The following is an 18,801-nucleotide window of genomic DNA, read 5'->3' on the forward strand; positions in this document are numbered from 1 at the left end:
CTCCTCTGGGAGGCCTCGCTGCATTATCTCAGTGATTCTTTTCCATCCAGTCCCAGCTTTCATCGCTATCCTTCCTGTTCTTTTCAGCCTCAATGATTTCTCTGTAGCGCCGACGGAAGAAGCCCATCTGTTTAAGAAAGCGAGAAAAAAAAAAAGAAGGTGGTATCAATGGTCACAGATTTTACTGCGGGGGGTGAAAAACATAGTTTCATGTTTCAGCTCATTAAGTGCAAATCACGTAGACTTTCCATTAGCGCTGGCCGTTTTCCAAAGTGTACTGTAACATTTCAGGGTCGGAGAATGGTTATTGTTTTAAAAGAGAACTGGTTAAGACAGGAAATGGTATCAATGATCGACGTCATACTTACACCAGCGTTCAAAAGTTTGGGGTCACTTAGAAATGTCCTTATTTTTGAAGGAAAGGCACTTTTTTTTTTCAGTGAATATAACATTAAATGAATCAGAAAAACACTCTATACATTGTTAATTGTGGTAAACGACTATTCTAGCTGCAAACATCTGTTTTTTAATGGAATATGTACATAGGTGTATAGAGGCCCATTTCCAGCAACCATCTCTCCAGTGTTCTAATGGTACATTGTGTTTGCTAATCTCGTTAGAAGGCTATTGGATGATTAGAAAACCCTTGTGCAATGATGTTAGCACAGCTGAAAACAGTTTTGCTGAAGGGCAAAATTATTATTTGGAAAAAAAATCATTATTTCTAATCTTGTCAATCTTGTTGTGAGATGGAATGAGGGAGTCACCTCATTCATGTGGAGATCAGGGTTTTTTCATTGGACACGTTGGTCATGTTTAAAAAAAATCAGAATTCTGACTTTAAACTCAGAATTCAAAGTCAGAATTTTGAGTTTTAAAGTTAGAATTCTCAGAATAACGTCAGAATTCTGAGAATAAAGTCAGAAATCTGAGTTTAAAGTCAGAAATCTGAGTTTAAAGTCAGAATTTTGAATTTTAAAGTCTGAATTTTTAGTTTTAGTTAGAATTCTCAGAATAAAGTCAGAATTTTGAGTTTTAAAGTTAGACTTCTGAGTTTTAATGTCAGAATTCTGAGAATAAAGTCAGAAATCCGAGTTTTAATGTCAGAATTCTGAGAATAAAGTCAGAAATCCGAGTTTTAATGTCAGAATTTTGAGAATCAAGTCATAATTTTGAGTTTTAAAGTCTGAATTCTGAGTTTAAAGTCATAATTCTGAGTTTAAAGTCATAATTTTTTTCCTGTGTGGCCATAACCTAGTCTCAAACTGAAAATTATGGCAACAGGTTTGCTGAAGGGCAATAATCTTGTCAATGTCTTGACTATATCCTCTATTCATTTTGCAACTCTTTTGATGAATAAATGTGTGACTTTTAATGGAAAACACACAAAAAAAATGTATAGGTGACCCCAAACTTTTGAACGGTAGTGTATATACTTTCTTGCAGAGAGTGAGTCACTTAATTTACTGTAAATGATCATAAATCTCCTCTTAACACATTGATTGGATCATATCAAAATGTTAACTATCGTTGTAGTTTTGTGTTAAAAGAACTCTATTTTCTGTTCTGTACCATGAACATTTCATCTGCTACATCACTGTTGTTGTGAGGTACAGTAACTGTTTTCCCACGGTAAGAATGCTCCCTTTTAAATCATTTTTTTTTTCAAAAATAAATACTGAATTTCTAATTCTATTAAAAAGTAAATGTGATCCCTGTGTGAGTGGGGGGAAAATGGGTTACACGGTATTTTCCTTGGTCTGCATTCGATTTGTCACAGCTTGTAAATGCATTGCTATTCATCCACTTACTGTAAGGGGTCATAGAAAAAAACAAGTAGAAGCACAATTAGAACAGTTAATGACTCCCTGTGACCTATTATGTCTATAATTATAGTCGCTGATTTGACTTTTCTCCAACTGGGATAAAAAAAAAGAAGAAAGTATGACAATTGATGTGTGGGAAATAGGAAATGACTTGAAACCATCTTGGCATGGACGCTTTTGAACAATTCTGAGCAGTAATGTGAAGCATACACAGTTCCAAAGTTAATGGGCTAAACCACCACCATAGATGGCAGCAAATCAAGCACTTGCTGCACGAGAAACACAAAAAAAGCATGGCGTTTGCAGAGCGTGGAAGACATGAATTGAATAGAGAAAGCTGTAGATTCCTGGGAGTGTATATGCAAACAAACTGGGATGCGGCCTCACCCGCGACGACTCCGTTCATTTATCTGCATTTGGCGACTTAAGTATATTGATACAGACCTGTACTCTCCTCAGGCATTTCCTGAAAAGAGCAATACTGGACATGTGCTGCTCTTGTAAATGGGGTTTATTTTGGCAAGATCTGAGGACCTGGGGAGTGTGTGTGTGTGTGTGTGTGTGTGTGTGTGTGTGTGGTGGGGAGACGGGGGGGGGGGGTGTATATCCCAGGACCAACATTCCAAGGTTTAGTTGTGGTATTCCCAGTGGAAAATGAGGCAGCGAAAAAGAAAAAGGAGTTTTGTGCTAACAGGGCCTCTGGACGTCAGTGTAATTGCCGTTTCCCCTTTAGACTCTTCTTTCATGTGAGAGGTATGGTGTGAATTACGGTCCATTCTGTCATTCTTCCTTTTTTTTTTTTTTCTCACAGCGTCGAGGCTGCTCTGCCCTCTCACTTCTCCTCCTCGCCTCCTGTCGCCTCTGTGCAGCTGAAAACCGTGCTGACATCTAATCAGAGTTAGACACAGTGCTTTCAGCCGCACTGGTGACAACTGCTAAATCTTACCAGGTAAAAAAAAAACAAAAAACAACAGCAAGCAGATGTGTGATAGAGCATGGAGGAGTGATAAATCTGTTTCCATGTGTTGCTTTACCTTCCATAGAAGCACAGCTAACAGCAAGAAGATGAGGATTCCCACCAGCAGACTGATGGCAATGATCCAGCCGACGACGTAACCCCTCGGCTCCTGACTGTGGAGAGCCTCGAACACCAGCTGAAACACAGCAACACCTCAGTCAGTCCATCAGTGAGCCAGTGAGTCACAGTCACAAATGCAACACACACACACACACACACACACACGCACAGATGAAGCACACATTAAGTCATGTGCGGCTAATGATGCAACGTAGTGCAATGACAACAACAGCCAAAACACATCTTGTTTCAGTCAGATTTAGGTGTTGTCCGAAACTCGTGATTCAGGAGGAGAAACAGGAAAAATGACGTCACAGTTTTTTTTTTTTTTTTTTTATCAGCGACACGAAGGAAAAACACAACAGCAAAACAGTTTCAAATCAAAGTGGAGTCAAAATCAGGTTCATATGGTGTTTGGACTCCTGTGTCTCTATCTGTGTGCCAGTGTGTAATGTGGGGCTGAACAATTAATCCAAATGTTGCAATTTTCAAACATAGGAGGCGCGATATTTTTGAAAGCCAAAAAGCCAAATATATCACAGATGTGCACAAATAGCATATAGTAATCCTTCTAATGTGTCCTTTACAGAGGGCCGGCCATCACAGCTGCAGTGGACTTCCCTTGAATCAGTCAGGTCAGACTGCCAGCGGGCATGTCGTGCTTGTTTTCATTAAAATGGTTTGTTTAATGTGTTGCTGGTGGTTTGTTGTGAGATGGAATGAGGGAGTCACCTCATACATGTTGAGATCAGGGTTTTTTCATTGGACACGTTGGTCATGTTTGAATTCTGACTTTAAAGTCAGACTTCTGAGTTTTAAAGTCAGAATTAGGAAAATAAAGTCAGAATTCTGAGTTTCAATGTCATAATTCTGAGAATAAAGTCAGAATTTTGAGTTTTAAAGTCAGAATTCTGAGCATAAAGTCAGAATTTTGAGTTTTAAAGTCAGAATTATGAAAATAAAGTCATAATTCTGAGTTTTAAAGTCAGAATTCTGAGAATAATGTCAGAATTCTGCATTTTAAAGTCAGAATTCTGAGTTTAAAGTCAGAACTCAAACATTTGTTTCCTGTGTGGCCCTAATCCTCTTCCATAAGATAATGTACTACTGATGCCAAATAAGTATTTACATGAAAATTATATATCATCCACTCCCCTTTTTCCCTGAGATGCTTTTAAGATGACTCCTCGAAGCCCAGACTGAGGCTACGTCTGGGGGTTATCTATGGGAGGTTGTGCAAATTTTAAAAAATAGCCTGGTTCCACAATAAATTACATAGCTCATGCTGGTTTTCCCATGATGGCACGAGTTAACACTGACCCAGTGGTTAATCCATCATGACCAGCAACCTCAGCTCACTTAATAATGAACAACGCGTCAGTACAAAGGAGCGAAATGAAGTAGCATCCCAGGGATAAATATTCAAACGAATCAAATAAATAACGAGAGAGAGCACTGGATAAACAGTTTCCCACGCTGGTTCAACAAAAACAAACTTGCATCCATATTCTTTCTTTGAGGTAATTGCTTATTCGTGTAGATCCTTGCCGTTTGATATTTGTGTGCACGATTCATTTCTAAAACAATCGCTATGATCACTTGATTTAAAGCACATGTGGAAACATTCACATGGATTTTTGTTCGAGCATTATGAAGCAGTTGTGTTTATTTACTAAGTTAAACCTTGACCGAATGCAAATACAACAGTGTTCTCACAACAGTCACTGTATACAGCGGTGGGTGATACTTCCAGAAGTGACTGAGAAACTTTTTTTTTGTGAGGTGCGGCGCTGCACGGGCTCTGAACACAAATGTGGCATGAGACGCCAACTGTGAGCCAAGACAAAAAACCAAGTGGACAAGTGAACATTAATCTCTCTGTTGAATATTTTCCCACATGAACACCTCCCCCCCCCCCCCCCGTTTTTACTCCCAGCTCTGGGATCTAACTGTTGTTATGCATGCCAAAGTGCCTGCATGAGCAACAAAAAAAAAGAGATCAAGGCTCGACTGGTCATTGCTCTTTGACTCCCACTTTCCCAAAATTAACTTCCCAAATCAGTTAATTCTGGGAACGTGTGCCTGAATCGGAGGTTGCTACGTTTGCGACGTGCACATACGGACTTCGGCGTCATGGAAAATTAAAAATGAGCGTGTTATTCCCCTCACAACCGGTAGGCTGAGTGTGTGCGAGGCAACCAGACACCACAAATCATACTGTGCAGTGTGTATTCTAGCTGTGTTTACTAAAACCCAGAGGAGTAATAGTCACGGGAATGGTGCACACACACTGTGTGCTGACAGAGTGTCACGGTTCGAACATATTCATAGCAAGGTCTGAATTTTCCAGGCATGCCCCGGATCTCAGGGTCAGCTGGGCTGCAGCCGCGGCGGTCACCGCCCTAATCACTTATGAGATCCCACTGAGAGCGTACAGGGGTGCTCCATTTAATCATCACATTTGATCTGGTGGGCCATTCAATCACTCAGCGGTCAGTCAGCAGTGGGGGGGGGGGAGCAGGGCAGCGTCCTTGAGCACAGCTGAGGACCATGAAAACAGCCAATTGCGGTGCCAACCTCGTATATTATACCCACAATTCCCAGCTGCTCCCTGCACTCACATCCTATACAAATGACATCACGCCAGTGTCTCGAGGAATGTCTGACCCCAGCGTGATCCGCCGTATTCATGTGTTATATTGATAAAGTAGAACTACAGTATATGATGACCTAAGGTTTAAGCATCTGCCGCAGTCCTTTTGAGCAACAGGTACAGCTCCCTTTCTCGCTGTAGCAGCTCTGCTATGTGACTTAAAAAAATGGTTTAAAGGCTAATAAAATATCAAGCAATAACTTCATATTCATATTTACACAGACAAGGAGCAGCATTAACATTCACTTGGAGTTTTTCCTGGAACCTGACAAATGTAAGTCGTATATTTAGTCTCCTCTCTTAGCTTCTGTTTTGGTCTTCACCAGCTGGCTGCCGTCTCCTGTTTTGGTGCTTGATAGCAAGGGCACAGTTTTATTAGAGGTTGTTTGGTGAAATGAATTCAGCTGTTTCTGACAACAACAAGGCAAACGAAAGTGTTGAAAGTGACCAATAAAGCTGCAAGTTATATGAAGACCTGGAGGTAATTGTAGAGTGTGATTGCAGTTACACTTAAGCGAGGTTTATGGTCGCCGTAGTGTGCCGGGCGCGCAACATAAATGACGTCATATCCTGTGTTGGACCGGGCGTGTCAGCTACAAAAGGTGTCTCCACGGTCAAATGGCCTTAAATTCATGGAAGGAGATCGCTACCACGTAGAAAAGACGATGGTTTTTGCCGTAGGACTACTTGCCTTACTACTGTTACTACTGTTGCTAGGCAGCGGACGTTGACTTCCTGCTTATTCACTCAATATTTTGGTTGTAAGCCCCCTGCCTTTGAGGCAGATACTGCAACGAAAAACGCCTTGAGCATAAACGCCTCTGTGCTTGCTTGTAGGTCGTTTAAATGGACCAAACGATAACTCGATTATGAAAATAAGCGTTAGTTGCAGCTAACTAATTTCCATTGCCTATGAATGGGTCTTTGTTATGTATTTGAGACATGTACCTTGTGTTTCCACAGTAGCCCGGACAAACCAGTGAGTGAGTGTTTCACTAGTCAAATAAAGAAAAACATCTACAATCTCAACACACAGGTTTGCATAGTGAAATCTATCGTATTATTTCCTCATCATTTTCATTCCTGTCAGTGTAGATAAATGGTGCATTCAGTGATGATATACTCACACTAATGTCCTCTGGCAGACCATTCGTCACCTCCACCGCTCTGTCATTTACTTGCACACTTCCCCTCGTCACAAACTGGATGACAGAGGAACTATCCTGTGGATTAAACAAGGTGGATCATGAAATCACGATAACCCCGGAAATTAAACATCCACCATGCTTGTGGCTTGAGGTTTCTCACCCTCTTAAGAATTTCCGTATTGAGCAGAATTTTGATGTCGATGCTTAAAGCTTCTTCTTTTAACTGGGGACCCAAAGTGCAGGAGATTGTCATGCACGCTCTTCCAGGCCGGTCACAGTCCTTTTAAAATAGACAGAGAAGAAGAAGAAAGTGTTTAGAAACCACAGGGAAACGTTTGTGTGTGCGTGGGTGTGTGAGATAGAAGGATGTGCTTTAAACAGATGTTGTACAAAAAAGGAATTTCTTCCAGGGGGTGACTCTGGTCAGTGACCTCTGAAATGTCAAAGTGCAATGTGAGGTCTGCTTTTTTTTTTTTTTACCAAGACTTTGCGTCCTGATTTGGTGAAGAAGGCAAATATGGAGTGGAAGATGCTCTCTCTGTCCTGGGGGATGGTGCAGGGTGTTGGGTTCTTGTGAGGCGTGCAGTTTCCTCGCCCATCGGCCACCTGAAACAAGGACAAGATGATGGGTTGACATTTTTAAGTAAAATTGGGATGCGTTTCTTCATACGTGATGTAAAAATGGCTTTTGGATTGAGATCTTGTAATGGTAAATTAAATTTCTCTGTCTCAGAGCTACAACTGCCTATCACCCTATACCTGCCCAACACAGAATACCAGGTCCTTTTGTGTATTATGTATTGTATATTGTGTATTGTGTCTAGCCTGAACTGACACCTTCCTACAACATCCGGAGGGAGTCGGCTCCCCGATACCTACAGTAGACAAAGAGGTGTGAAAAACATGGCCTGGAAAGGAAGACTCTTTGTCTATTGGAGAAATGCAAAAGGGGCGTTGCTCAGGTATGGCCTGAAAATCCAGACTCCTTGTCTATTGGAGGAATGCGAAAGGGGCGTTGCTTAGGTACGGCCTGAAAATCCAGACTCTTTGTCTATTGGAGGAATGCGAAAGGGGAGTTGCTCAGGTATAAATGTGGAGGGCTCACAATGCTCTGGGTCTTTCTCCAGCTAGGATCACTCCTGTGAAGTTTGACCTTTTCCTTGCAATGAAAATAAAAACTTTAAAAAGTTCTCTATTTCATTCTTCACCAGCAGCAGAGAATTTCCACAACAATCTCTGTCACCTAAACTGGCCTGATCCCACTATTGTTACGAGTCTGCGGGGGTCACAGGAAGTTCTCCCCAAACAAGAAGCCGGTACCCCCCTCCCAAACAGGTTTCCCATATGGAGTGATTTAGAGGTGTCTGCTTTACTGCCCTGACCCAAGGGAACACTTGGAAAGCTGTGGAGGTGGAAAAACTCTCCTGGCCTTCCTCATTGTCTGCTCTACTGCCACCCAGCATGGCTCGGATTTTATAGTCGCACTCTCTCATGTCCTATTTTCTGCTGCCATTGTTTTTGGGAAGAGAGACGAATGCATCACCGACTTCAGGCCAGGACAAACCTGTGCTGTGAGCGACACGGTCTAGGCCCTGGTTGGCATAGATAAGAGCCTTATAGATGGATATAATCGTCAACCATTATCGATAATCAATTAATCGATTTTAAGCTTTTTTTCATTATTAAAGCAAGATTTCTGATTGTTTTAGCTTCTTAAATGTGAATATTTTCTTTGTTTCTTTGCTCCACATAACAAAGAAATCATTAAAACTGAATCATTTTGGTTTGTGGACAAAAAAAGACGATGAAGAACATCGTCATTTCCAGGTTCCAGTTACATTTTATGGACCAAGTGATTAAACAAGAAAATAATCGACTGATTAATCGATTACGAAAATAATCGTTCGTTGCAGCTCTAGTTTAATGTTTAATTAATTACCTTTAAAGATTTGCTGATGAGCTTGAGCCAATCAGAAGACAAAAAAAGACATGGAAATAACAATACAAACAAACAAACGCTGCCCAATAGTTCTGTTTTTGTTGTATGTTTCTTCAGCTTTTTCCCCCTGACACATGCAGACTGAGGCAGCGTCGTGGTTAGTCATCATTCTTTGATGAAATCCCTGACAAGAACCGATTTTTCACGGCAAATAATGAAGAGGGGAAGGGAGGAGGGGATTTAAAGCAGAAAAATTACAACATATGGAGCAACAGCCAGGAACTTATACATCATGTCTGAACAAACGGAGGTCTGTATAGGATGTAAGGATATATGGCTATAAAATATACATGAGCGAATGTCCAGCGTGGCACAGGCCCGAGGCAATTTTAAGTGTGTTTATGATGTATGGTTCAGGGGTGGGGATGGTACGGGCAGTAGCCCGCTCTGCAGGTGTCCCATTCCCGTTTCGTGCAAGCTGTCTGATCCCCCTGAAAGTGATTCCAGATGGGCTCGAGGAGGGTGGGATACAGTCGACCCTGTCTGCCCATTCACAGCAAATACAATTAACAGCTTGAGCTCCCCCGTGAGCTACCTATATGAGAAGGCGCAACGCAAGGGTTAAGAAAACATCAATACCCAGAGGGAGTATTGCCTTTCTTTATCTAAATGCAAAATGTTGTGAAGCAAAATGGTTACCCAGCTTCAGTAGCAGCATCAACAGTGTGATTTCGCACGGCCCAGTCGTGCCTCACACTAAGCAAATTGCCCGAGCCGCGAAAAAACATTGAGCAAGCTTTCTGTTTCAAAAAGGCATCTGACCTGGATACAAAGACCAAGAGTCAACGGCTGGATAAATGAAATAAAAATAAGGCTGCCTGCAGATGTACAAACTAATAAATAAGAATCGAGGCTAGATAAATAACGTAGATAGACTGCTGGCACCCACCTGTGTTTCAATGATGTGGAACATGTCGGCTCCGCTGCCAGCCAGGCGGTTGGGTATCCTGATATCCACAGTGGAACCAGGCAGCCTGCTGGGCCCCTTGTTTATGGCCTGGAAACACATCACACAGAGACAGGGAAAGGAATAGAGAGCTGAATATATATATATATATATATATATATATATATATATATATATATATATATATATATATATATATATATATATATATATATATATATATATATATATACATGAGTATAAATATTATTTGTGTACACTCTGGATAAGTAGTACCTGGAAAGTGAGATTAAGAGGCTGAAAGTGGCACTCCATGTCTTCCAGCTGAACAAAGCGCGAGGCGTCGATGGAATTCCCGTACACAAAGGAGCTCGGTGTCACCACACTGAAGAAGACAGAGACACCACATACTGTATTAACATTAAAAATAAACATTTTATTTCAATGCCCAGAGCAATATCTTTTAAAAGAAAACGCCACAAATCTCCTGGTTTAGTCATGTAATGAGCAGCACAGCAGAGTTTTCTTTAGGAGTTGAGATATGAGTCAGAGCGGTCCAGCTTTGCTCTAAGCCTCCCTACACACACAGCAGCAGCAGCCTTATCAGATGTCAGACTTCTGGTGGATTTGGGCTGTTTTACATCCCTCTCCTGTCTCCTGAGTTACGATAAAAGCGTTCGCAGATAAGGCTTTTCAAGCCGATGTGCTCTATCCTGACAAAAACACTCCCTCTCCATCCCCACAGTCAACAGATGGGCAACCAGTTTAGAGAATTCCTGTTTTTCTTACCCCGTAATGGTTGTGTCAGTCTCATGAACCAGAGGAATGGACAGATCCAGAATATTGTCTGAGAGTGTGTGCTCAGGATTGGCACTAAAACAGACAAGTAACATAAGTTATGGGTCTTAGATAAACACATGTATTACTGCTATGAACTAAAAAGTCTTACCTTTTCGCTTGAACCAAGAACTGCAACGTGTCATTTTCTCCAGAGAGACGGATTGTGTCAAATATCACCGCAAAATGATACTGACGAGGGAAAAAGACAGAATAAATCAGGATGTCAGCGACTGCACTCTCAATACATGAGCTACGGTGCGTTTGCAGTGAGATGACGATTTTTTTTTTTCACTGACAAAACTAAAACAGGTGTATAAACTGCATGCTGTTTTAAGACGGGGGGGGGGGGGGGGGGACTTTAGTCACAGTTGGCTTGGTGCTGCTACCTTCGTCTGTGCTCTCATGAAGGGGAATCCCACGCTGCATTTGAGGAAGTCCAAATCGACAAGTTCACAGGAAATACCCTTCTCTTCCTGCAAAAGGACAGATAGACGCGAGGGTAAGAGGGAGTGATGCGATAAAGAGAGGCAGACTGGAGACGGCGGGGGTGATGCTTGTGGAGACAGGAGGCGCAGGAGACAAGACGCAGTCAGTTCTGATAAGTTACATAAAGAAAACATCATTTATATAATTGACTGACATTTTACTGCAGCTTTAAAAACACAAACACACACCTGTCCCCATTTACAAAAGCACATATGTCCATGTGTCTTATTGAAGTCCCAAATTAGGTTACACAAAGAATGTATGAAGCAGTGATGGCACACACACACACACACACACACGCACACGCACACGCACACGCACACGCACACGCACACGCACACGCACACGCACACGCACACGCACACGCACACGCACACGCACACACACACACACACACATCTTGGCGGGTGGGTAATTGGCCGGTCTCCAGGCTGTGTGTTTGGAAGCTTGTCTAAACAATATGGAGCTTCTCCGGCTGCACTGGGTAAACACTCGGGCCTTGACCCTGCGAAGAGTCAGAATTCTTTTTTTTTTTCGCGAGAGTCCTCTGAGAGTCTGTCAGCTGAGCTCGTGTGCTGCGAGCATGAAAGACTGCAGAGATACTTCACCACTTTGATGGTGAAAAAAAGAGAGAGAGATAGAGAAGAAGAGAGAAAGACAGACTCGCGGCTCTGGAAGATTTAGCGCAGGGCTTAAGGTAAGTCATAAAAAATATCTGCAGGCTTGTTCTCCTGCCCAGAACGAGCCCGTGTTTTTAACATGATGGAAAAAAGGGTGTGAAGGTTGATATATTTAATACACATCCATCCATCCACATCGGCATTTGTATTTCTCTTATTCAGCAGATTCTCAGGTGTGGCTCAGCCTTCATCAAATGATATTAAAGAAGCAGCGTTGGCCCTGTGCATGGAGAGAAGCTCCTCTGTCAGTGGGGGTGGTGACAGAGGTCACAAGTGGCAATGGTGGAATTTCCTCTATTTCCTGTATCCCTGTGTGCTGCTGTACAAACACTGACTGTCCCATGGGGCTGGGCAGGATTGGGGAAGTGGGCCTGTTTACCCGTCACCCACCTGGCAGCTCTTGAGAGACTCAAACACAGAGCGAGTTGAGCGTCCACATGACAGAGTGTGTTTGTTCAGCACTTCTTCACTTTCATTGTCTATAGCTTACTTTCTCTGCTGCTCGTTTCTTTTCTCTCTCAGGAACAAACACATGCTGGGATTTTCACAAATGGCAGGACCATTAATAATCGCCGGGACTGTTTACCCTGCGGCGGTGTCAGCTGAAGCCTCGAGTGAAGCAGTCGGGCCCGCGACGATGACGATACACAGGAGGCCTGCACTCTGCATGTTCTACATGTCTATGCCTTCATCTCCGCTGTACATGTCTGGTGTTTGTAGAGTTTTATGTGCAGTGCTGAGCGTCATGTGCGAGTGTGTGTGTGTGATATATTCTTAGGTTTGAGAGTTGGCTGAAATTCACACACTCATTTCTCAGATAGATTTCCAAACTCTGGGTTTTTTTTTTCTCCACGGTAATGCTCAATTGTTCCAGTGGATAAATCACCACAAGACAGAGGTAGAAAAATGCCCAGAGCCCTTTTACTCATGGACAATAAAATAATTTCAAGTTAAAGTCCTGGGCTCAGATTTAAAGAGCTAGTTTGATGACGTCGGGAAGCAGCGTGGAATCATGGGAACCGTTGTCTGGTCGTCTTGTTAGGTTTCCCTGGGTTTATTTCAGTTGTTTTAGATGCATTTTATCACCTCTTGTGAGCTATTATGCCTTTTATTTATTCTGTGTTTTATTTATTCTTCTGTACAGCACTTTGGTTCACTGTGGTTGTTTTAAAGTTGGATTGGAGAGCTCCAGCAACAGCAGCAAGTTAGTGAGTCTACACTTTGCTGGTTCATAAGGAGATTAACCTTGAAGTTAAAACACAGACATCTAAAATAGATTCAAAGGTGACCAAAATTAAATAATCTATGCCTTTCCATGGATTTAAATAGTGTTTTGGCTAATGAAAGTAATATTTGAATGCATAAATCTTACATATAACATCTTTAACTTGAGTAAACAGAAGATTTAAAGGGACCCACTTTTGGGAAAAAAGTAAATACAGTGGAGACTATAAATACTATGATACATTAACTTATAGATGTACATGTGTGGGAATTGTACTGTTACAAAGAAAACTTCAATATAATATGTGTATGTTAAACCCTAATCTACAAAAAAGCTAAATGTGGTTGGGTAAAAGGTGAATCTTTTTAGTGGATTACTAACCACTATCTGAAATACAATGGTACAAACATCAGCCCCCGCTCTGGCCTTCAAACAACACACTACTCAAATATTTCAGAGATAAAATATGAAAACACAGAAGCTGGTGGAGCTGTCCCATGAGAGACGGGGCAGGGGTGTGTGCGTGTGTGCTTCTGAAACCAATTCACCCCCACAGTTCCCCGACAGCTTGTGTTGCAATAACAACAGTGGGATAACACACCCCACGCTTAAATATGAAGGGAGTGAAGTCCATGCTCCGCTCTATGGTGTAAGAGCCACAGGGGAGTATTGAGTGCTGCTGACCCTAACTTTTCATATCATAATCTCAGACTTCTCCAGCGGTAATAATAAGACACGTCTCTGTCATGGCCTCTTTGTCATATCCTCTGCGCAGCGGGGCCATTGTGAACCTGGAGACCTGATACTTAACGTCAGTTAATCAGATTAGCTATGAAACTGAAACTGAAGCACATTTGCCTGCAGCATATATTCCATATAAATTCAATTTGGGCTTTGTTGGGGGTTTTAAATCATGCCATGGGTTTTTTTTTTTTTTGGTGCTTTAATAAAGTTGGTCCCATCCATCACTGCAGTGGAAATCCAGCTGGAGGAGGTCAATCATGAGGGGGGGGGAAAGCTTCCCTGACGGACGCAGTCCCCTCCAGCATCTGAATTGCTGCTGAACTCCGTTTGACGTGGCATTCTCTCTCAGCTGTGAGCAGACCTGCTGGTCTCTTCTTTTTCTTTTTTTTTTGCCACAATTGAGCGAACAGATCTGAGCAGAGGCAGAGGAGGACGCTGTGAAATCCATCACGGTTTGATGTGGGACGACAGGGGGGAGACATTTCTTTAGCAGGATGCTGAACTTCGCTTTGTGTGTTTGTCTGTTACGGGTCTGATCGATGCCAGTTATCATTACCGTGGTAACCTTTACTGTACTTACCCTGCTCAGTATGTTTCTACAGGAATACTACACTTTATACAGTGCAAGCTTGAGGTTATATAAAGTATATGATTTGTTCTGCAGCACACTGTTCACATGTTGTGACTGTCTTGAATGTATCAAAGCAACGTATGAGAGAGGTCAGTCAGAGGAGCTACTTCCTAAAGATGGGACATCTGCTGCTGCTGCTGCTCTTCGTCCTTTCATCTACAAGGCATGTCTTTCCTCTCAGGCAAAGCTCTCAGTTCAACTGTCCTCTCGCAGGTCTCTCTATCTTTACAGTATGCTTCAATGTTTAGGCTGAGCTCCTGACATTTAATCAGCCTATTTAAATAAACCGTCTCGAGGAAAATGTACATCTGAGCGGAGAGCGATGATATTCCGACTGATGCGGACGGCTCCCATTTCAGAAATAAACATTAGCACCAGAGTAAATAAATAACAGATTCTTCAATAGTGGAAACAAACCTTCTGCCAAAAGTTGATGTAGAAAACCTCTCTGGAGAAGTTGAAGTAGATGTTGGTGTCGTAGGCGTCGTCGCCCGTGTTGGAGATGGTGAGGTTCAAAGAGACATTTCTCACTCCTCCCAGGGCCAAATGGGGTCCGCTGTGCAACCTGAAGGCAACACAAAGTAAACAACACATTTCAGAGGATAAATAAACTTCCTGTAGCAACTCTGGGGTGTTAAAGTAGAAGAGTGAAAAAAGGTTTATATTAACAACAGATCTAAGCTTGTTTTATTTGGAACCTTTACAAAATTACAAAATGTTAGTAAACTCTGAGAGGTGGGGTGTTCCTGTGTGTTCTAAAAAAAGACAGCTGCTCGTTGCCATGACAGATGTAAACCTTCACTAAATGCACAAGGAGTGGAAGATACACAATATAGAAGACAGGGAACACCCTGACTATGAAAAAAAACAAAAAAAAAAACATATGGATATCCTCCAAGCATGTGTCATGGCTCCAGCTACCCACACCCACATGGCCTATGACATCAGCCTGGGAGAACAGGCAAAAGGCCGAATCTGAAACGGTGAAGTCGAAGGTTTTTTACCCAGAGAGCAACAGCTTCCCGTGGAGCCTCAGGTCTGCGGCACAGTCATCAGACAGGCAGTTCTTCTCAAACCAAGTCTGCAGAGGAAACGGTAAAGTACACACATATTCATATGACCTCATGCTGCGCAAACACCAACTGCACAGTCAGACTAGGGGGCAGTGTTGGGTTGTTTTTGGAGCCATCCACCCAGAAGGTTTTCATGGGAGGAAGGTCCAACATCTCTTTTCTCTGTCTGATCTCTCTTTTAATTAGTCAGAAGGGGTGGTCTTTTGGTTTAGGGCTCAATCTTGAAAGGAAACTCAAGTCAAGCGTTCGATTACTTTCAGCTAAATGGATTCTGTGGGTGCTGAAAGATGCAAAAAAAAAAACTCTCTGTTTTTCATGAAGTCCAGACAGTTGGGAAACACATGTGGGGCAGAGGTGGTTGCAAAAAAAAAATAAACGAATCAGTCATTTTTGGATTCCACTCAAGAAAAGCTAACATGGACAATAATAAGCCGGTAACCAAAACTGGATCATTAGAACCTGAATTTGAGATATTTCCTTTTTTCCCCCTCCTGCAGTCATTATGTGACGTGAGGGGAGAATTTCAACTTCAGTCAAAGCAGCTGAGAATATGAATGTGTTATATGTGATTTTAAAGTGGTAAATTAACATGAAACCTGTGTGAATTGTATTTTTTTTATCATTATGGTCTTGTAACATTACATACTTTTGATACTTTCACACTTAAACATACCGCCCAGCAAGCCAGAATAGAGCATATTACAGATAATACTAACCTTTCTGATATTTCTTCCAGGCTTTAGACTCGACTAAAAGGTTTATTTATGTCAGAAATCACACCTACACTTGTCCATTTTGTCTTCAGATCCAACCACAGAAACATAAATGTTAACTCTCGAATCAAAACAAATCTTGTGAAATGTATTTTTCAAGGTAAGTTTTGAAATATCCATCGTCCGCGTTTTTACCTCGTTCCTCACTGCAATCTTTTTCCCTTTCCTCCATCGCAGCACTGGAGCGAGAGCGGGCAGGTCTCGCTCCTGGTGTCCGGTCAGCACATGCTTCCCCAGACTGTACGCCACCTCGAACGTAATGGCGGAGAAGACATCCTTTGCGTCTTTCTGCAAAAAAACAAAAACACAGAAGAAGGGGGATTTTAAAGAGTTTGTCCCACCATAGGCACAGAATTATCGAAACGACTTTTAACCTCAAAGCCATAAACTGCAACAGCCAGTATGATTCCACTCATTCAACATCTTTGTCCAATTAATGCCGGGGGCGAAAAGGCAAGGACGCACTGTTTATTATTGGATGATCATATAGTGCGGATATTATGTTATCAATGCACCAAAGACCCACATGGTTAATTACGAATGTAAGTACACAATAAACCACAAAATTATCCAGATTGGTTTTAAGCAGATGTGTGACACAACTGTCTCGTCAATCCATCATTTATTTTTTGTCATATTGCTTACAGTAGTGAAAAACAGAGCCACCGCTAAAAGTCCTCAAAGCAAATTCAGCAACGCGAACACATGGGCTGAAAAAAAAAAGAAAAAAAAAAAGAAGCTGGCGCTGCCTCTGAGAGCTATCTTTGCGTTTCTGGCGACTCCATCAGAAGACCACAGAAGTAGAAAAAGAAGTGTTTGATTTGGCATCTGGCTTGGAAACAATGCAGACGAATATGAAAACAGGGTTGAAAGTGATCAAGTCCCATATCTTCATTAGATGACGGCGCTGAAATAAATACATGGGAAAAAAGAAAATGCTGATGTTGCTTTTTCATCTCTTCTCTATCCGTCACCGCTCTTAAGTCTGCATGAAGGGTCTGACCCTGAAATGAATGAGCAAAAGCTGCAGCAAAAACCACACACACAGGCGACCCATGAACCCTTTACCCCACTCATGTCTACCAAACCCACAATGTAAACACAAAGGGCTTCCCTGTGTTTTCTGGTGACCACTCGTTCCTTTGCTCTCTTCCCCTCTTTTGTCCATTATCAGAGTGTTTTCCACTCATCCTCTTTCCTCAGGCACGGCCGCCGCTGGGCTTTGAACACTGTAGGGCAACAGCAGTGCACAATCCCCACCCCAAACCCATCAACAACAGTGTTACAGAGAGTTACAGCAGGAAGCAGCGACTGTTAGTGCAGGGCATGAGTGGACAAAAAAAACACAAGATTTGGGGCTCATTTGGGAAATGGTGCTGCACACACCGATAAAATGCACTCCCGCTGATAACATCTGAGATATTTTAGTGATTTTCCATCATTATTCCATTGTCTATAAACAGTCCACACAGGAGAAAATGGAAAATGTTGTAAATATATTTTCCTTATTAATTAATGTCCTTATTTAACAAGGTAAAAACCCATTGAGATAGAAATCTCTTTTCCAACGGTGACCTGGCCAAGAGGTCAGCTGCAGCACGCGTCTCAATAAATATCAGATTATATATAGGAGACAGGTTACAAGCCATGTTAGCATGACATTTTAAGTGCAGGAGTTGAGGTCACAGTAAAAGTGATCAATTTACTGTTTGTAAAGCATTTTTTTTTTGCAACCTGAAGATATTTATGACGTCATTAAAAGGCGAACAAAAACAGTGCATTACGTTGAAAAGAAATATGGACTTTGGCTGTTGTAAACACAATATTAGAGCTGCAACTAACTATTATTTTCGTAATGATCTCTCGATTATTTTCTCTATTAATCATTTGGTTCAGAAAAAACATTGATCAGTGTTGGAAATGACGATGTTCTCTCGACTTGTCTCGTCTTGTTTTGTGCACAAACTAAAACGATTCAGTTTGAATGATTTCTTTGTTAAGTGGAGCAAAGAAACGAAGAAAATATACACATTTAAGAAGCTAAAAGAATCAGGAATGTTGTTTTAATAATGAAAAAAGCTTCAAACCGATTAATCGATGATCAAAATAGTCGACGATTAATTTAGTAATCGATTAATAATCGATTAATTGTTTCAGCTCTACACAATATATGACATTAGTCATGTCATGTTTAGCTATTTTAATGCAAATATGTTACAGTCAAATTTAAGACCTTTTAAGACCTTGATGAATGAAATTTAAGACCGACAACACTATGAATATAAGCGATAGTTGGGGGATCCCACAGTACTACAACCCAAGCATAGCATGTGTGTCACTTTTTGTATGTTTATTGAACATAAAGTGATACTCGGCGCTCTATGGTCTTTCCGACCAAGTATACAAAAAAATATTCTAAAATATACAAAAAGTATAGTACATTTAGTCTCTACAGCTCCTTCTCCCGAGAAAAAAAAAAAAAGTAAGACCTTTAATAATGTAGTAATGAACTTAAGGCATTTTAAGGCCTTAATTTTAGATACATGAATTTAAGCCTTTTTAAGACCCTCTATGAGATTGTTAGTATCATTCACAATTGTTGGGTAAAGCTGCTTACAGCTACACTCTGTCACATTGCACTCTCGTAACAAGTGCCAGACGTCACCCTGTTTCCTGCATATACATAGTAGACACCAGTGTGAACTCACTTTGTAATAAACACCCCCCCGCCCCAACAC

The 18,801-nt window shown here is 41.6% G+C and overlaps 1 protein-coding gene across 1 annotated transcript in view; it reads right to left on the reverse strand.

The window, feature by feature from the left end:
• Nucleotides 1–18,801, reverse strand: part of itga9 (integrin, alpha 9) — a gene marked incomplete at its 5' end in the record, with an annotated part of 48,781 nt that continues 29,980 nt past the window's right edge. Inside the window, 13 exons of the mRNA XM_083898184.1 lie at nucleotides 1–127; nucleotides 2,861–2,980; nucleotides 6,685–6,780; nucleotides 6,866–6,985; nucleotides 7,186–7,311; nucleotides 9,594–9,701; nucleotides 9,888–9,996; nucleotides 10,401–10,484; nucleotides 10,561–10,640; nucleotides 10,838–10,924; nucleotides 14,635–14,782; nucleotides 15,222–15,298; nucleotides 16,199–16,351. Of these exons, the coding sequence (XP_083754310.1) occupies nucleotides 29–127; nucleotides 2,861–2,980; nucleotides 6,685–6,780; nucleotides 6,866–6,985; nucleotides 7,186–7,311; nucleotides 9,594–9,701; nucleotides 9,888–9,996; nucleotides 10,401–10,484; nucleotides 10,561–10,640; nucleotides 10,838–10,924; nucleotides 14,635–14,782; nucleotides 15,222–15,298; nucleotides 16,199–16,351 (1,407 nt within the window). The 3' untranslated portion in view covers nucleotides 1–28. The remainder of the gene's footprint in view (nucleotides 128–2,860; nucleotides 2,981–6,684; nucleotides 6,781–6,865; nucleotides 6,986–7,185; nucleotides 7,312–9,593; nucleotides 9,702–9,887; nucleotides 9,997–10,400; nucleotides 10,485–10,560; nucleotides 10,641–10,837; nucleotides 10,925–14,634; nucleotides 14,783–15,221; nucleotides 15,299–16,198; nucleotides 16,352–18,801) is intronic.

Source organism: Microchirus variegatus (genome assembly GCF_963457635.1).
Source record: "Microchirus variegatus genome assembly, chromosome: 11".
Taxonomy (NCBI): Eukaryota; Metazoa; Chordata; class Actinopteri; order Pleuronectiformes; family Soleidae; genus Microchirus; species Microchirus variegatus.